We start from the raw sequence: 18,208 nt of genomic DNA, 5'->3' as shown, positions 1-18,208 counted from the left end.
CAGTATTGGGATCAAAGGAGTAGGATTAAGACGGGATCTTGGCGGACGGGCTGGATGAGAAACGGAGGATGGTGGATGGAGAGTGCCACGTCAGAAGCTCATAACCAAAACAAGAGAATGAATGTGGACGGGAAATGGCTTATCACGGATGATCTCACTGACACGCGTGTTTGGTTCTTCGTTTGACCTCAAACTCGTCTGGCTCTGGAGAACTCTTTTTGCTCTTTTTCATTCTTAAATACATTCTGAGTTATATAAAAAAAAAAAATTTATTATTATTATTATTTTGATTGAGCATAGGATATCCACAGCCAATAACAACTAACAGTTCTAACATCCTAAGTCTTATTGGGTTTTAATAGCCTCTTTTGGTTGATTTTGAGGATAGATTAACAATTTAATCTTGATCTTGGTGTTTGGGTTGGATTTAAGATATGTTGGAGGAATAGGTGAACGTACCCCTCTCAGGGTATGTTCGCCGCGGCGAAGTTTTACTTCGCCACGGCACACCGGAGGTTTCAGAGGGGAGTGTCTTCTCAGGAAGGTTTGGCTGCGGCGAAGTCTTGGGGACGCCGCGGCGAAGTTGTTCAGGTGAGCGAGGCTTCCCTTTCGGGAAGGTTTCGCCGCGGCGAAGGTGAGAGCATGTTGCGGCGAAGTTCTTCTGGGCGAGCGAGAGTTTCCTTTCAGGAAGCTTTCACCGCGGCGAAGATTGTAGTTCACCGCGGCGAAGTCGGGTTTTCAGGGGAGTAATCCCTCTCGGGATTAGTTCGCCGCGGCGAAAGTTGTCGAATCTATATAGACGCTGGAGGGTTCAATTGTGCGAAAATTAAAAAATCTGAAGGAGGAGAGAGGAGCTCTGCTAGGGTTTCGGTGTTAAGGCTTGGGAAAGACATTTCTAAGGATCCATTACCTCAAGCAAGTGATTTTAACCTCTAATCTACTTTCTTTCTTGGAATTTCTGAGGATTTTTTGTGGAACCCTAGGATTTTCTAGGTTGTGATGGAACTGAGGTTTTTGACCGATTGTTTTGAATTTAATTGATTGCTTTGGGTTAGTCTAAGTATTTAATCGGTGTAGTTTTCTTGGATTTAAAGAATCTTGAGTTTTTGAAGCTAGGGTTTATGGAAATAGGTGATTTGGGATTGAGGATGACAATGTAGAGGTTGATTCTGATTTTTGTGATTTGGGTTATGTTAAGGAGGGTTAAATTGGATGTTTAATCGGTTTAGATTGTTGTTAGAACCTCAATTGTTCAAATGGGATGTTCGGGTGTTGAATTCTTATAGTGGGTCCTTGAGGTTTGAATCCTAAATTGATATTTGGAGAGGAATTAAGGTTTTAATGGACTTTTTGACTTTAGAGTGTTGTTTTGGATGGTTATACCCTTTGAGTTGGGTAGAGTTTTGGTTGGAGCTAGGAATTTTGTGTCCCCAAATGTTGTGTTGGCCACATTATTAGTTTGAAAGCTAATACATGATGGTTGTGTGTTTGTATGCTTGTGTAGACCGATTGTGAGTCTTGGTGGTGCACGGGGCCACATCGTTGATTTGTTGTTCTTTGCTCAGGCGAGAGGTAACCACTTTCCAATCCTTAGTACTTGCTTCTGTGGTATTGTGAGTAGATTTATGTTTTGTGCTCCAAGTAGTAATTATGTTCAAAGTGTATGTTGTGTATAAAAAGGAAAACCGTCTTGTGGGGTTTCGCTTGATGATGAATGAAATCTTGAAATTGTGAAGGATATGCCACTGAATGAAGTTAATTATGAAATGTTCAATTACTATTTGATTATGGTTTGAGCATGATGCATGAATTGGGAATTGGTGAGAGTTTTGATAGTTACTACCACGTGGTAAGGCCTCCATTAATGCATGATGGTTGGCTCAGTACGTCCCCCATAGTGAGGGATAGGCATTTTGGCTCCATACGTCCCCCAAAGTGAGGGATAGGCCTTTTATGGCTCCTTACGTCCCCCAAAGTGAGGGATAGGCGGGGTTCGACTCTTGAAAATCCCCTAAAGTGAGGGATATGGTTGATGGGATTGCATCATTGCACTTGCATAACTTGTTATGGCTATCATGTTATCATATTACTTGTGAACTACCCCACTTGACACCTCACGAGCACCTATTTAGTAGTACCTTGAATTGGAAAGGTTGGTTACTGGGACTTTGTCTCACCCCGTGGTTTACAATGTTTTCAGGTGAAGTTTCTAGGCGTGCGCCTTCGGGAAGAGACGCAGAGGCTTGAGCTTGGTTAGCTTTAGACCTCTAGCCTTTGTTTATGTATGAATATGTTGTATATTGCCACAGTTAGGGTTCTTTGAAATATTTTGATTACCCGGCCTAATTGTAAATTGGAGAATATGTTATCTCCTCGTTTTAGTTGGCCGGAGGCCATTTCTATTGTGTTATGGAACTTTGTTACATGGTTGAAAACTAACTGGATGGGCTTCTTTTGATGTATGTTGTTAGCCGGACCGGAAGCTCGGAGGCCCAATGGATTATGAATAAATGATTTCAGTTGCATGCAACGGACTTTGAGTTGGAATCGAGTTTACATGTTAATTCAAAATTATGCAAATTTCTTCCTACTATGGTAGTTCATTTAACAGATTTCCTTTTCTACCATAGTAGTGATTTTGTGATGAGTTATAACGTTATGAGATAAAGGGTTTTTACAACAGTAACCAATTTTCTCCTAATAAACTTTAATACTAACCACGAGATCCTCTCTAAATTATTATCAAGGTTAAAATACAAATGTATCCTAAAAGTTTTCACCTAAGATGTTGGGCACTCAAAAAATTTTTTTATACAAATTTGTTTTAAAAATTTAAAATAGTACGATTTTGTCCCATCGTTAATAATGTTAACTATTAATGTTATTATTTTAATCGTTAACATTAATTTTTTAATAATATGAAGTAAAATTAAGATAAATTTATACCCAATAAAACTTTTGAGTGTGTAGCATTTTGGGAAAATTGTATCAAAGTCTCACATAAGAGAATTAGATACAAAAGGATCTCTAAAATAATCAAATTATTTTGAAACCCTAAGAGACCTTATTGCAAGAGAATTCATTTGTTTAATTACCAAGTTATCTTTATTTTTTTCAAATTTGCATTGATAATTAGAAGAGCAGTTATTGACAACTTAAAGTGTAAGGATCGACAATTATCACAGCAGGTATTGACAACTCATATATCCTGTGATAGTTGTCTATCTTTACATCTTAAGTTGTCAACAATTGTTCTTTCAGTTATCAATGCAAATTTAAAAGAAAAAGGGGACAAGTTGATAATTAAACAAATAAAATTTATTGCAATAAGGTCTCTTGAAATTTTAAAATAATTTGATGATTTTAAAAAAAATTTTTACATTTAATTCCCATAGATGGGATCTTATTACAATTTTTTCTAGTATTTTTTAGTGAGTATTCGGTGTTACCTAATAATGTCGGTCTTTAGTGCTGCAGTTGGTAGGCCTGCTTATTTGCTTATGGTCTTGCCTGCATTTTGATGGGCGATATAGACAACGATTTTCACAATTAGATTTATTTTGAGTGCGAAAATCATGTCAAATGGGAGATCCAATTCTTTTTTTTGTTTTTTGGGCCAAAGAAATGTATTCATATCATTCAAAGAAAAAGTCTACAGAACATCACCCCGAAAACCAGGAAGAAAAAAAAAACTGAATCCAAGGCCAAAACGTGTCAGCAACAGGGAGATCCAATTCTCAATTATAATACTACCTCCCGTCCTAATTCTTAATTATAAGACCCAGTTGACTGATTTAAAAAAATTAAAAATTTAGTTAAGTTAGTTAATGGTTAAAAAATAGCACTTGTTTTCCAAAAATACCCTCATCAAATTTTAAAAAAATATCCTGCACGATCGCGAGCTATTTTTCTGACCACGCCAAACTCCAGTTTTTCAGCACTAATCGATCTCTCTCTGTTCATTGCTATTTAAACAAGGGCGGTTAAAATTTAACAATTTGAGTCATTTATATATTTATTTTAATAATTTAAAAGTTTATTAATATATTTATAAAATATTTAAACTAACCTAATCAAATTTTAATTCCAAAATGAGAAGTGGAGAGAGGATTTGGGAAAAAATAGAAAAAGATAAGAGACAAAGTATTTGACTATACTTAATATAATACAAGTAGGGGTAATTTGGAAAAAAGTAGATAAAGATAAGAGACAAAGTGGATTGAGATCTTATATTTAAAACCAAACTAAAAGTCAAACTGAATCTTATAATTAGGACCGGAGGTATTATTTTGCATATAAAGCATTAAGAAGGCACTCGGACGGTACATTGTATTATGAGCTCATCATTTATCTAGTGGCAGCTAATATATTAAATCATTCCACGCCTAAAATTTTTTTCATATAAGATTAATTTATAACTTAATCAAGTTTTGAAATAAGATTACATCTTGTTTATTTTTGTATTAAATGTCTTCTTAATTACTCCTTCCGTTCCTTATTATAAGAGACATTTAATGCTTATGGTATGTTCCCATATATAAGAGATACTTAAAAGTTGTCTCTATTTTTTTGTATTGATTTCCTATTTTATCCCTATTTATTTTGTCTCCAACTCATATTCTCTCTCCCTCCCACTTCGCTTTCTTTTAATAATTTAGTTATTCTCTCTCATACTCTGTATCCTTATTAATGGGGGCATTGTTGAAAAAACATTGTACTTTTTACACGTTAATTGTCCTCAACTAATTTTAATTTTTTTATCAACATAATTTAATTATTTGTCTCTTATAATAAAGAATGGAGGGAGTAGTAAACATGCACTCATAATTTATTTTTTCAAGTCGATAAAACATATAAAATTAATAAATTCACGAGATAAACACTACAACCGGCTAAGATACCACGTGGTTTTGGCGCTTGAGCAAATCCATGCCTTGTCTTGATCGTTCTTAATTTTTCAAAATTAAAAATGAGAACAAAAATCAAACATGTTGTTCACGTGCTGTATTTACTAATTGGATTCTGGGTCGGGTACCTGGTTTGGGGCCAGATGTCAGCGCCATATGATTTGCCGACTTCCTTAGTACAGAGCCTAGCCCATTATACAAGGAAGCCCAACTAAAATTGACGAAGCCATCCTTACCTACATCAATTTATTAAAATATATTCTGTAAATATTTTTTTAATGATAAGAAGATTTATCTGAAAAATTAAACACTTCCTGTGAAAAAGTGTGTATGTAAATTAAGATATCATTATTTGTAACCACAATATAATGATTTGTTAGTACAAAAATTTCAATCATTTTTAATATACAATATAAAATTTATAGCAACTACTGACCAGATTTCATGTAACATCGTTACATTAGTGGTTAAGGTGTATACATAAGCCTGTGGAAAAATTTAAAAAAAAACATTTTTATTATGTAAAAAAATCAAGATATGTTCTTACCCAAAAAAAAAAATCAAGACATGTAGTATCCATATTATATTCTTTTAATTAGTACCTAGCGTAACTTCTATCCCTAAGTAAATAATTTTTCTTTTATAACAAAAGAAAAATGCTCCGTTGTTTCTCAGCGTAGGAGCTGACCAAGAAATTAAAGCATAAGCCTATTTTATCTTATTTATCACTCTTCTTCACAATAATTTATCCGTTTTATAAGTTCAGATATAATCTAATATTATACAAAAACATTTTAAGAACATTAGGTAATATATGTTGGAATTAAGTAATTTATTTAAAATTTTTAATTCACGCAAATTAATTAGGATTTTTCTTGCCAACAAATTAATTAGGAGTTCTTATGTTAAGGATCAAGTAATATTTTTCTCTTTGATAATTTCAATTTTTCCAATACATTTCGTTTGTATTTTTCTAAAGAATATTCCTTTTCTCATTCTGTTTCCCTTTTCTTTTTTTTTTAGTCCCCTGTCCATAACATTTTTTTTCCAACTTAAAGGAAACCCAGCCCAAATTCACGAAGCGATCGTTTTCCACGGACCGGTTCCTCCTATACGGCGAAACAAGCAACAACCAGAACAATCTGCCTCGGGAAAATACTAAAAAGCGTTCCTTGTGAGTTTTTTCTTTTTTCCCTCAACATTCCTTTTGAGTTCTGGTAAAAAGAAAAATCTTTCTCCTCACTAGCTGCTGTCTTCCTTATTAATCTTTTCTTGCAACTCACAAACATCTGAAATTGATTAATTCTCGAAGAACCAGAAGAAATCGGGGAAATGGCGGATCAGTTAGCAAGGGCTCAGGAATTCGAGGCGAAAGCAGAAAAGAAGCTTAATAGCTGGGGATTGTTCGGTTCCAAATATGAGGATGCTGCTGATCTCTTCGATAAAGCCGCCAATTCCTACAAGCTTGCTAAAGCATGTAATTTTCTTCTTTATCTCTATTTCGCTCCGTCTTTGTTTCCGAGGAACTTTTGAGTAAATAAATCTTCTTTTTCTGTTTTCTTATCTTGCATTTCGTCGATTTTCTCGTACTTAACACCGATCAGAAGCACCTTCGCTTCCTTTGCTCCTGTTGCTGTTAAATGGCCGATTCCCGGTTTGGATTGCGTTCTCCTGGACCGAGTGCAAAAATGGCTTGTCCAGGACAGGTGTATAAATTAAACTACAGATTTTTATCTGATTTTTTCCGAAGAAAAAACAATTTTTTTAATTGATTAACCAGTTGTATAACATCATAGAATTCTGGAGAGGTTGACCTCGACTAGGTCATACGAGGATTAAATATTAAAGGTTTGAGGACATCATCCACTTATTTTCGCTGCTTTATATAAACTTTTTTTGTCGCTATTAGGTAGAGTTACTTATTGGAACTGATTAGTCCTGCTGTCAATTGAGCCTGCTAATTCTATGATCAATGAGCGTCACCTTGGTAACCGAATTAGTTTAGATGTAAATGGGATGAATCTTGTAGCCAAAGCTAATTCTGCAATTTGTTCGTCATTCTATCTGTGGCATTTCAGGGGATAAAGCAGGCCCGACGTACATCAAGTTGGCAAATTGTTACTTCAAGGTAGACCCCCCCCCCCCCCACAAAAAAAAAAAGAAAAGGAATCACCCGTCCAGCTATATCCCTTCCGCATCCCTTCTCTCATTCATAAGCCTATAAATATTGTCTTATGCTTATAGGTGGAAAGCAAGCATGAAGCAGCCCAAGCTTATGTTGATGCTGCTCATTGCTATAAAAAGACAAATATAAGTGGTATGTATGCTATTGGATATGTACAATCGTATTCTTTTCTTATTTCCAATGGCATTATTCTCTTTTGACACTGCTAACACATGGGAATCCGTTAACTTATTTCTGATTTATGCATTAAATGGTTCTCATGCCTCTTCCTGGAGGTCGATTCTTCCTACACTTGCTACTTTCTGGTGCAAACTTTCAATGTAAATCGTGTAAAACAGTTGTAATCTTCATTCATTGTGAAATACTTTTAGTAAATTTGCTGCTATCTTGCTCGGAGTGTCCCATTTCCGTTAATTAAATTTAGCTTCTTGTCTTTACCCGCACAATGGACTGAGCTCAAAGTTATGGGTAGTTGGGTACATACTTTTATCTAGATATATTCAAAATTCAAGTGAGCTGCTGAAAATAATTTCTGTATGTGCAAATTGTCAGTTTGATTTGATCTTCCTGTTTCTCTTGATGGCTATCTATGAGTTATCTTTTGATTGGTTGTCTTATCATCACTTTTGGAAACTTACTGGTATTCATTATTTTATTGACAACCTCTGTTCATTTTTAAAGCAGTGAGGAATGATATTGTTTGTCAATTGTGTTTATTGGAGAAGACAGAAATTTACATATTGGGCTCTTTTTTTTTTTTTTTTCTTTTTCATATACAGAGGCTGTATCTTGCTTAGACAAAGCTGTTAACACTTTCTGTGAAATTGGAAGGCTCAGTATGGCTGCTAGATATTTTAAGGTATTAATCACTACAGTCAGCCTTTGAGTTTTTGTTTCAGTACGACCATTTAATTTAATTGCTTTGGAATGCATGTTTGGTTAAATTATGGCATCCTTCTCTTAGATATTCCCATGTGTAGTATTTCATTTTTGATACCCCTGCTGCTAGATATCGATAGTATAATTACATCATATTTATTGAGATCACAGAAATTACTAAAGACTTAAGTGTATCCTAACTAGGGTTTAATTTCTTGTGCGTACAGGAAATTGCTGAATTGCATGAGTCTGACCAGAACATCGAGCAGGCTATGGTTTACTATGAAAAGGCGGCTGATTTTTTTGGAAATGAAGAGGCAACAACTTCTGCTAACCAGTGCAAGCAAAAAGTTGCTCAGTTTGCTGCTCAGCTTGAGCAGTAAGATTTCTGTTATACTATCGTCTTTGTCACCAAGAATTTTGTAGGCTGGAATAATCGCTCTTCGTCTCAGTTTATGTTTGTTTCTTCTTGAACTTATTTATTTACATTGGGTGTTTATTCTGCAATTTTTCTTTGTGGCCTTCCTTTGGTTTATGCGAAGCAAACCTGGCATTTTTCTTCTCTATGTTTCCCACTTACATTTGATCAAGTGACTGTAAACATTTTTTCTTTGGGAATTTATTTGTTTGCCTATGATCTTGACTGAACTCTACCAATGTTTAACGCAGCTTAGCTTTGCTTGGCATTGAAAATTCTCTAGGCGCGTAGACCACTTCAAATTTCATATTCAGCACTTTTCGTATGTTAGTTTTGGGATGTTATCTCTGTACTGAACACCTTACGTTGGGAATATAAAGGGGGGAAACGAGAAGTTATTCAATTTCTGCTTTTGGCACTGGTCATACAATGACAAGCATGATGATCTAAGAAGCTTTGGTACTTCAAAACTGAAGCTTTGTGTACAATACATATGCGGCGCTTCAAGCACAATATACCTTGTTCTGTCACGGATCCATGCCAATTTCATTTCTTCTTAGATGATGACCAATTTGTGTTCTGGTGGTAGTTTCATGGTTTTTTTTTTTTTTTCTGGGACACAGTTCTTGAATTCTAAGAAAAAAATTCTATGGAAAGAAAATATTCCATATCAAAGATAATGATTTCGTAACATTCATTGTTAGATTTTCCCCCATACTGGGGGTGATATGCTCCACATGGAGCCTGAATTTAAAGATTATTGTAAAGATTGATTCATTTTTCTAACTTGGAAGGAATGTTATCGTAGCTGTTATGTCTAAGTAAAAGTGAACATTGACTATTTCTATTTTATTTCACCAGATATCAGAAGGCAATAGAGATTTATGAAGATATAGCTCGCCAGTCTCTGAACAATAATTTGTTGAAGTATGGAGTTAAAGGGCATCTTCTTAATGCTGGCATTTGCCAACTCTGTAAAGGGGATGTTGTTGCTATCACCAATGCACTAGAGCGATATCAGGTCCAAGATTTTTGAACAATTAACGTTTCATTAGTAGAGTCTGGACATTCACTAGTTGCTCATTTTTTGGATATGTATTTATTTCTGCAGGAATTGGATCCAACGTTTTCAGGAACACGGGAATATAGACTTTTGGCGGTTGGTCACTGCTTTTGCTTATTCACTTCTGATTTTTTATGACCAATTAAATTGGATTAGAATGTGGGGGCGTTCAAGAAGTGTCTTCCATTATTATAATTTTGTCACTAATGTTTTGCATGTTACTGTATTATCCTTTTCTTCTAACTATTCTGTTTCAAATTAGATCAACATTTTGATCAACAAAGTGGATGATCAAAACCTATGCGACGGTCAAATGAAACACTCACATTAAAAGCTTTCCCCCTTATGGCAGGATATTGCTGCTTCGATTGATGAAGAAGATGTTGGGAAGTTTACTGATGTTGTCAAGGAGTTTGATGGCATGACCCCTCTGGTAAGCCTCAAAAGTTGAAAGATGTTGGCATGTTTTTGCTGAGAAACTGTCGTTATTACTTAGTAGTATAATATTGCTCTGTTCATTCTGAGCCAGAACAAAAGGCAGCTTTTTCAATGTTGACTGCTAGAATATATGATTTGATTACTTCAAGCAGAATAGAATGGTTGTACAGGGCAGTAGGACAGCGCCGCTGCAGTTCTGAAGAACTGACCCCGGTTTTCATCTTGATCTGTTTATTTGGTCGGACATTTCAAGTGGTGGTTGAATTGTTTGTTGGTTCTCTTTAATGGGAAATAAAATATCTAATTTGCTTTTCTTTTTGAGGAGGAAACTAGATTGTGGGTGTAATGCTTTGCATAGAATTTAAGTGAGCCGTATTGTTTATGGCTTATAAATAATGTGATTTCCTATCATTTTAAATTATTTATAGATATACTGATTACTCAACAATTATTATTTATGAGTGTTGTGCTTCATTTTGTTTCCAGCCATACCTCTTTTCTGATTTATGCGAGTCATCAATCTTTATTCTGTAATTTCTCAAATGTCTCAACAGCGCCTGTTTGCTTGAATGTTGTGCAGGATTCTTGGAAGACAACTCTACTTTTGAGAGTGAAGGAAAAGCTGAAATCTAAAGAACTCGAGGAGGACGATCTCACCTAAATTGTTTGCACTCTGTTCTCGTTGTTTGAATCAAATGTCTGAGGGGTTGCATTGTATTGTCATATGCTTATTATACGTGCAGTTGCTTGTGGGTCTACTCATAAATTGTACTTTATATTTGGGTATCATTTGAAGTGGTGGTTTGATTGAATTCAAGAATTGAGTTCGTGAGTTTATATGTTTCTGTTTTGTGTTCTCTTGTCTTTTGTTTTATTTTTTTCTCCGGGAAATGAGTACCATTTGTACTTTGTTTGTTAAAGTAATTACCTTAGGAAAAACATCGATTTATGTTTTATTTTCCACACACAATTCATCCTTAATAATTTCAACTCAGAAAAAAATTCATCCTTAATAATGAAAAATATTCTGAATGACCAAGCCATGCAGTTAAGGGGTGTTGTTTTAACACTATTGACGAGGATAGAATGGAATGAGAGAAAATAGCGAGAAAAGAATAACAAAGACAATGATCTCTTTACGTGTGTTTGGATAAACACAATAAAACATTAAAAAGGGATCAATTTCATAATAACAACATTTGTGGTTAGAATTGTGGCGTCATGCCTCTTTCTTTTTCTCTAAGGCAATTTTAGAAAGCATGTTTATTTTCCTTCAAAATCGTTTAGTTGGAAAATAAAATTAAGGGAAAACGCGAAACTCTTTCTCCTCCTCTTTTCTTTTGTTCTTATTTTTTTACTAATACCCCAATAAATCTATACTCCAGCTTTCCCCCAACGTGCCACAACTCGTGCTCTGCTCTTCCCCTCTATACCAATACCTTTATAATTAATAGAGCTGTCAATAAAGGCTAACCCAGCCCTAAAGGGCTAGCCCTTGAAGGGCCAGGGCCTAAAAGGGCCGGCCCTTTAAAACCCACATATCTTAAAATTATCTAATTATTAAAGCCCGGTCCTTCAACATGCGGGCTCAGGGTTTAAAAGAACTGGCCCTTTTATGTTATTTTTTTTAAATTTAAATTCTTTTTAATTATTTTAAAATAAAAAATAAAACAACAAAACTTCTAAGATTTTTTATTCAAATTATAAATATAAGTAAAATAAATTAGTGGTGTATAGAAAAAAAACTAAATGCCAATAAACTATTGTCCAAAATAAAAAAAAAATCAAAATCTAACAAAACACGAAACACAGAAAGATAAAACCTAGTAGTTAAAGATTAACAAGAAACCAAGGAGGTAAAAACAATGTTCCCCACTCGCTACGTCGCAACTTACGGTCATTCCCCGAAATTTGTGACCATAAGAAGCACGAGGTATTATTGAAATTCTAATATGTTATTAAAGCTAAATAGAGATTCAGTCGATTTGCTGCGGTACCATCTAAAGAAGGATGAACTCAGTTTTACATATCAAATAACTTTAGCACCAACAGACTTCCTAGTCGCCTCATCTAAAATGCTATACGAGATTGTGAGGATACACGAATCTAGATCAAATGGTAACAAACCATATGAAACAAGAATACACTCCTGCTATGACTCTTTTCACCTTCAAATTTATCTGTTAATGTCCCCACAAGACTAATGTGAACACCCGACCTTTTTATTCTAAGACCTAAATTTCATACAGGGTCGAATCTCCAATAATGGATCGAGTTCACCTCCACATAATTTTAGCAGAGTGACACACGAAGGGAAAGCAATGAAGAGAAGGATGCCAAACGATGCGTCTATTACAACCAGGAAATCCGGAACTCAAAACAGCCAACTCCGAACGAATTTTATTAGACGACTGAGAGCTCAAAAATCATAGCACCGACCATTTCGTTCCCAATCACCATATCTGGTAGGCTCAGGTCCTTTGGGCCCACCTACCTCACCGGTTTCTTCATTCACATGGACATCATCGTCATCGCCACTGTCTTGTTCTTCTTGGCCTTGAGTATTATCAGTAGTGCGATTCTCTTGCAAAGCCTTTGTTTGTTCCTTAACTGAATTGTCCTGTTGCGATTGGAAGTGTCGAGTTGTAGAACAGATGAAGCGTGTCACTGATGCAGAAGCAGAACAAGCCAGTGGTTGGGCATTGGTGCAGTTAAGTGCATGATTGGCGGCTGAGAAATTTGTTACTGATATAAGCAGGCGGCTCAGAGAGGTGCTCATTCTTAAACTGACGAGACAGAAGCACCCTGACTGTCCTGATACTGAACATAATGATCAGGTTACGAAAAACATCATTTTAAAATTAATGATTTAACTAAATAAAGCAAGGATTTGGGAATCAATTTCTTTCAAAGTGCACGATAAGATCAAAAAGCATTTTTCTAGAATTCACGCACACACCCTAGCCAGACTTTTTTATTTTTGGAGTGGAAAACTCTAGCCAGCTTTTTTCATTTCGAACCATAGGCCCTCCTTATAGAAGGGACATGCAACGGGCATTCTAATGCAATATTTTGCTCAAAAACAAAGCTAAAACAACCAATGCTGATTCCACCTAAAAAAGGGACAACATGCATGTTTCAGACAACAATTCGACCCAATTTAAGATAAAATATATTCTAGATCATGATAAATTTAGTGCCACAGCAACCATGCCTTAACAACATTTGAACCCAACTTAAGCCCAAAGAGATGCTACATCATGGTAAATTCATCAATGGGACGCAGCACCATGTACATACAGAGTTTTGGCATGACAATTAGATTAGGAATTCAGATTAATTCCGTGCTAAAACAAAAGGGATAGGAAAATGCCAACATCATATTAATCAAGATTTTAGGCACGAAACTTAAGTTAGAAACCAAGATTAAGTGACAAAAGAGAAAGCGTCATACCAACATCATATTAATCAAGACTTTTGGCACAAGAATTAAATTAGAAAGCAAGATTAAGTAACGAAAGAGACAGCATCATGAAACATCATGTTAATGAAGATTTTTGGCACAAAACTTAAACTAGAAGCCAAGACCAAGTTGTGCTAAAACAAAAGAGACAACAAGATAATATCAACCCAGAAATTAGGCACATAATTGATATTAAAAGAAGGATTAAACAGGAGATACTAGAAGTTCTACCAAGAAGTTTGATCCAAGCCCTCACACACAGAGGACCTATATTACAGTCAGTGGGGGCATCTGTGCCCTAACTGAAATCTTTGAAATATGCATAGTTAATATAATACACTTCTAATTTTTGTTCCCAACATTTTGACACAACTTGAGCCAAGTTATTTACAAGATCATACAGAACAAATACCTTGAGAATTTTCTAAGTTGAGGATAATATAATATAAAGAGAATAATAAACAGAATGCCAAAACACAACAAGTCCAACATCGCAAAAACAACACAACCCAGATTATACAAGTCACTGGAAACCAAAATGAAGAGGGCAGAAATATAATAGCCAATTACACACCATTCAAGCCGTACCTTTTTTTTTTTTTTTAAATCAACCTGTAAATATTCCCAAATTCAAAAGCGTCAATGTTCAAGCAATTACTCAGACCAATTCAAAGCTCTTAAATGAAAAATTTGGATCAAAGCAAGAACAGACACGCAGGTAATGATGACGCGGCGAACAAAAAAATCCAGATTGAACAAATCAATCTCACCCGATTTTGGGAGCAGACAAAGCCCTAGGGTTCGAACCTTCTTCACTACTTTCCCGATAAAAACCACGCACGGCTGACAACGGTGGACGTCCGGCGGAGCGTGGAAGGTTTGTTCGTGGACGAAGAAAAATGGATTGGCTCCTTTGATTGTCGGCAATTTTCCCGATAATTAATTTTAGGGAGAATTACGTTTTTTTTTTTTCCTGTGACCACCGCATTTTGCTCGGCACTGCATTTATTTATTTTAGAAAATAATTAAAATAATATAAATTAGCTGATAAAATATTTTTGACCCTGATATTAATTTTTAAGTATAATTTTGACTTTGAGGAGTAAAATTATACCTAAAAATTAAGAGCAAAATTGTACTTAAAAAAAGATCATAGACAAAATTGTAATACTGAAAGATGAAAGATCAGAGATAAAATTACACTTTAGGAATAAGATTAGAATCAAAATTTCACCTTAACCCAAAAATAAATTTAAAAAATACCACCTATAAATTTATAAAATATCTTTAAAATAATAAATAAATATCTCAAGATTAAAAAATTAGTGAAATTTACAGTTACGAAGAATGTGACTGAATTTTTAAACCGTATGTTTATATGCATGCACCTTTAAAGCGCACGCACTTATTAAAATGTTTATGTCAAAAAATAAAAGAATTCATTCAAAGCCTTAAGTTAAAAATATTTTTTTAATTATTAAAAACTTCTAAGACCAAGTTAAATTGTTTTTTTATATTTCGGACAAGAAAATCAAATTGTTTAGCATAAAGTTTCCATGGATGAAAAATTCCTACATTATTTTGTCTTTGCCTGCTTTCCTCTTTTGCTTAGTGGAAAAAACAAGTATTTCTTTTCTGTAGAAAGCGACGAGTATTCATCCCACATTGGAGAATCAATTCTATGCATTCTGTTGTTATTCGCTAATCATCCTCACTTTGCCAACTCATTACCTGCAATTGATCTTTTTCATCTTATAGTTGGAGTTTCGGTTCTACTTTCGGTCCATATTGTTCAACTACCATTAATTTTGTGGAATTTGAACTCTACCGATTAGCTCAGACGAAACCATTGGGTTTCAACGCCTTCTTTTGCTTCTTTCTTATGTTGGAGTCTGTTTAGAGGTATGTTCAACTTCCTTCCTCCTCTTATACTTCTGATTCTTTTACTTTTTCCATAAGCTTCTTCTTTGACTGTCATTAATAGCATTTGTATAGTTCGGTCAGTAAATTGACGGGTTCTGATTGATCGAACTTCATAACTAGTCTATTGGATCGTCTTTAAAACATATCAGCTCTTAGGGTTCTGTCTTCGTTGTTGAGTTGCTTATATAAATTTCCTTCTGCTTCCCGTTATCATTTTTTTTTTTTGTTGGTTGGCTTTGAAAACTAAGCCGAGTAATAAACTTCACTGTACTCTTTTCGCAGTATTGTCGCTTAACTCCTTGATGACATCATTCTGATTTTGATTGGAAAAGTTGAGACTCCTTCTGAGAATGGTTTCCGTTGATAATGGTAATGTCAATAATGAAATCGAGGAAAAAAAGGGTACTGAAATAAAGGAAATTTCAGCTTCTCCAGAGACCGCTATAAGCGGTGAAAATCCTGTGCGGAAGTCTCAAAACACGTTGAGCTGTCATCCTCCTAGTGGGATTAAGTTCCACAAACTTGGTTCTGCATTAGTCAAATCCATGACCGAGAGCAGCCAGATTTCACAATCTGTGCCTTCTGGTACATATCACTTGGGGAAACGGTTCAGTGGCGTGTTTACGCAGAAACTTGACTGGAGTTCCCTCAAGAATATGTTCAAGGAATGGATTAGAAACCCAATGAACATGGCTCTTTTCGGGTGGATCATCTGTGTTGCTGTTTCTGGTGCAATTCTCTTCCTTGTTATGACTGGAATGTTGAACAGTGTGCTTCCAAAGAAGTCTCAGAGAAACACGTGGTTTGAAATTAACAATCAGATACTCAATGCTCTGTTTACACTTATGTGTTTATACCAGCACCCCAAAAGATTCCATCATCTTGTACTTTTGTGCAGATGGAGACAGAATGATATCTTTGCGCTTAGAAAGGTGTACTGCAAGAATGGAACCTATAAACCACATGAACGGGCACATATGATGGCAGTGGTTCTTCTCCTTCACCTGAACTGTTTTGCTCAATATGCGCTTTGTGGTCTAAATTTGGGGTACAAAAGATCAGAGAGACCTGTCATAGGAGTTGGAATTTGTATATCTTTTGCAATAGCTGCGCCAGCAATTGCTGGTCTTTATACCATTCTTAGCCCTCTTGGTAGGGATTATGATTTTGAGATGGATGAAGAAAAACAGGTCCAAACCACTTCATCTCAAAAACCATTGGAGAAAAAATATTCATTTGCAGCAAGAGATGAACATAATAGGGTGTTTGAGAATGAACCACGGTGGAGAGGAGGAATACTTGACATTTGGGAGGATATCTCCACTGCATATCTCTCCCTCTTCTGCACTTTTTGTGTGTTTGGTAGGAACATGGAGAGACTTCGTTTTGGAAACATGTATGTTCATATTGCTACTTTCATTCTGTTCTGTACAGCTCCATTCTGGATTTTTATATTCGCTGCTGTTGACATTGATAATGACACTGTTAGAGAGGCTCTAGTAGCCACTGGGATCATTCTTTGTTTTCTTGGTTTGTTGTATGGTGGCTTTTGGAGGATCCAAATGAGAAAGAGGTTCAATTTACCTGCCTATACCTTCTGTTTTGGTGAACCCTCGATTTCTGACTGCACAATATGGCTCTGCTGTTTCTGGTGCTCGCTTGCTCAGGAGGTAAGAACTGGGAATTACTATGATGTTGTAGATGAAAAATTCTGTAGGAAAGAAGGGGATATCAATGACCAACCTTCAATTTTGTCACTGCCTCGTGAAGATGGAGCATTGACCTCACCTGACACAAGTTCCTCTCTGGGTAAAAACTCTTTCCCTCAAGACCATGACATCTAGATCTTTAAGTTCTGATACGCCGCTATCCACTGTAAAAGACAACTCTTTTGAAACAGGTAAAAATGGAGCAATGAGCCTACCAAGTCCAGGCTTTATTAGAAGGGATGGCCCGTAGGCACCAGGGGAACCGGGGAAAAAATGCAGAGAGAGATCTGTTTCACTGGCTTCAAGTGACTTTGAATAGGAGAATCTCTTGAATGTTGGATGGTGACTTTTTACTGACTCCTTTTTGCACGCTTTTCCTGGGTTAATAGTGGGTTATATGGAAGGTAAACAACACATCTGTAATTGATGATCACAGAATTGTAACCTTGTTTCTCTAATTTTATTTGAGGGAAATTGAAGATTGTCAATTTTTCATGTGGCTTGTTTATACCAGGTTGAATCATTGAATGTTACAGAAAGAGACAATGGATGTTTAAAAAAAGAGGGAGAGAGACGAGAATCTCACATGCAATTATATTATTTTTTATTTATTTCATCAGTGGATAACCATTAATGATTAAATGGTGGCTGGTAGGGATCGAAGCAAGTAATTTTTTTCTTGGCGAACAACGCTTTGTTTGGGTCAATTCTCATCTCCATTTGCTTTGAGAAGGCCTTTGTGTTTTGTCGGTGAGCAAAATAGGTGACACCATCGATCGGGCGGGCCTTTAGCACCTGCCACCGAGCGTGGTGAGCGAGAGCATAAGCTGGAGCGTTGGACTACCTGTCAGGAAAAAAGGCAGGTATAATGTTGATTTGGAACCGCCCCCCGGGGGGGTTCTCCTCCTATTTTTTAATATAAAATCCTGTTTGATTTTTATTTTGGTTTTAAATATAAACCTTAATCTACTTTATTTCTCATATTATACATTTTTTTCTTCTAAAGTAGCCTTTCTAATAATGATAGTTCTAGTCAATACACTTGATTAGCAAGGATATTTTAGGAAAGACAATACCTATTTAAGATAAATAACTAACTCAACTTACTTCTTTAATCTCCTCAAATTAATCAACTGGCTCTTATAATTAGGATCAGAGATAGTATAAGATCTAATTAATTAATTTGAATATATTAATTATATTATTTAAATTAGTTGATATGA

General features: G+C 35.5%; 2 protein-coding genes across 3 annotated transcripts; both read left to right on the top strand.

Moving 5' to 3' along the window:
* The first annotated feature begins 6,066 nt into the window (after positions 1-6,066).
* Positions 6,067-10,747, top strand: LOC114735286 (alpha-soluble NSF attachment protein 2). 2 transcript variants are annotated; one of them, XM_028922970.1, is made up of 10 exons: positions 6,067-6,081; positions 6,220-6,384; positions 6,986-7,035; positions 7,152-7,224; positions 7,872-7,951; positions 8,199-8,350; positions 9,251-9,410; positions 9,501-9,548; positions 9,805-9,885; positions 10,471-10,747. In XM_028922970.1, exons 2-10 carry the CDS (start codon positions 6,240-6,242, stop codon positions 10,549-10,551), a joined length of 870 nt encoding a protein of 289 aa, XP_028778803.1. In that variant the 5' UTR covers positions 6,067-6,081; positions 6,220-6,239; the 3' UTR covers positions 10,552-10,747. The 2 variants fall into 2 exon arrangements, with proteins under 2 accessions (XP_028778803.1, XP_028778804.1); XM_028922971.1 differs by lacking the exon at positions 6,067-6,081 and adding an exon at positions 6,110-6,124.
* A 4,293-nt stretch (positions 10,748-15,040) lies between these two features.
* On the top strand, positions 15,041-17,539 carry LOC114735290 (uncharacterized). Its single transcript, XM_028922977.1, has 3 exons — positions 15,041-15,255; positions 15,559-17,085; positions 17,177-17,539. The coding sequence occupies exons 2-3, from the start codon at positions 15,627-15,629 to the stop codon at positions 17,233-17,235; spliced, it is 1,518 nt and encodes a 505-aa protein (XP_028778810.1). The 5' UTR covers positions 15,041-15,255; positions 15,559-15,626; the 3' UTR covers positions 17,236-17,539.
* Positions 17,540-18,208: the final 669 nt, after the last annotated feature.

Source organism: Neltuma alba, unplaced genomic scaffold, assembly GCF_004799145.2.
Source record: "Neltuma alba isolate B1F8T4 unplaced genomic scaffold, ASM479914v2 tig00013202_pilon, whole genome shotgun sequence".
In the NCBI taxonomy this organism is placed as follows: Eukaryota; Viridiplantae; Streptophyta; class Magnoliopsida; order Fabales; family Fabaceae; genus Neltuma; species Neltuma alba.
The sequence above is the reverse complement of the archived record's forward strand: the minus strand, read 5'-3'. Positions and strand labels throughout refer to the sequence as shown.

Coding starts and splice junctions, on each gene's coding strand:
- LOC114735286 (XM_028922970.1), top strand. CDS start 6,240: ATGGCGGATCAGTTAGCAAGGGCTCAGGAATTCGAGGCGAAAGCAGAA. Junction 8,351..9,250: donor TTTGCTGCTCAGCTTGAGCA/GTAAGATTTCTG, acceptor TTATTTCACCAG/ATATCAGAAGGCAATAGAGA. Junction 9,549..9,804: donor GGGAATATAGACTTTTGGCG/GTTGGTCACTGC, acceptor CCCTTATGGCAG/GATATTGCTGCTTCGATTGA.
- LOC114735290 (XM_028922977.1), top strand. CDS start 15,627: ATGGTTTCCGTTGATAATGGTAATGTCAATAATGAAATCGAGGAAAAA. Junction 17,086..17,176: donor TGACACAAGTTCCTCTCTGG/GTAAAAACTCTT, acceptor CTTTTGAAACAG/GTAAAAATGGAGCAATGAGC.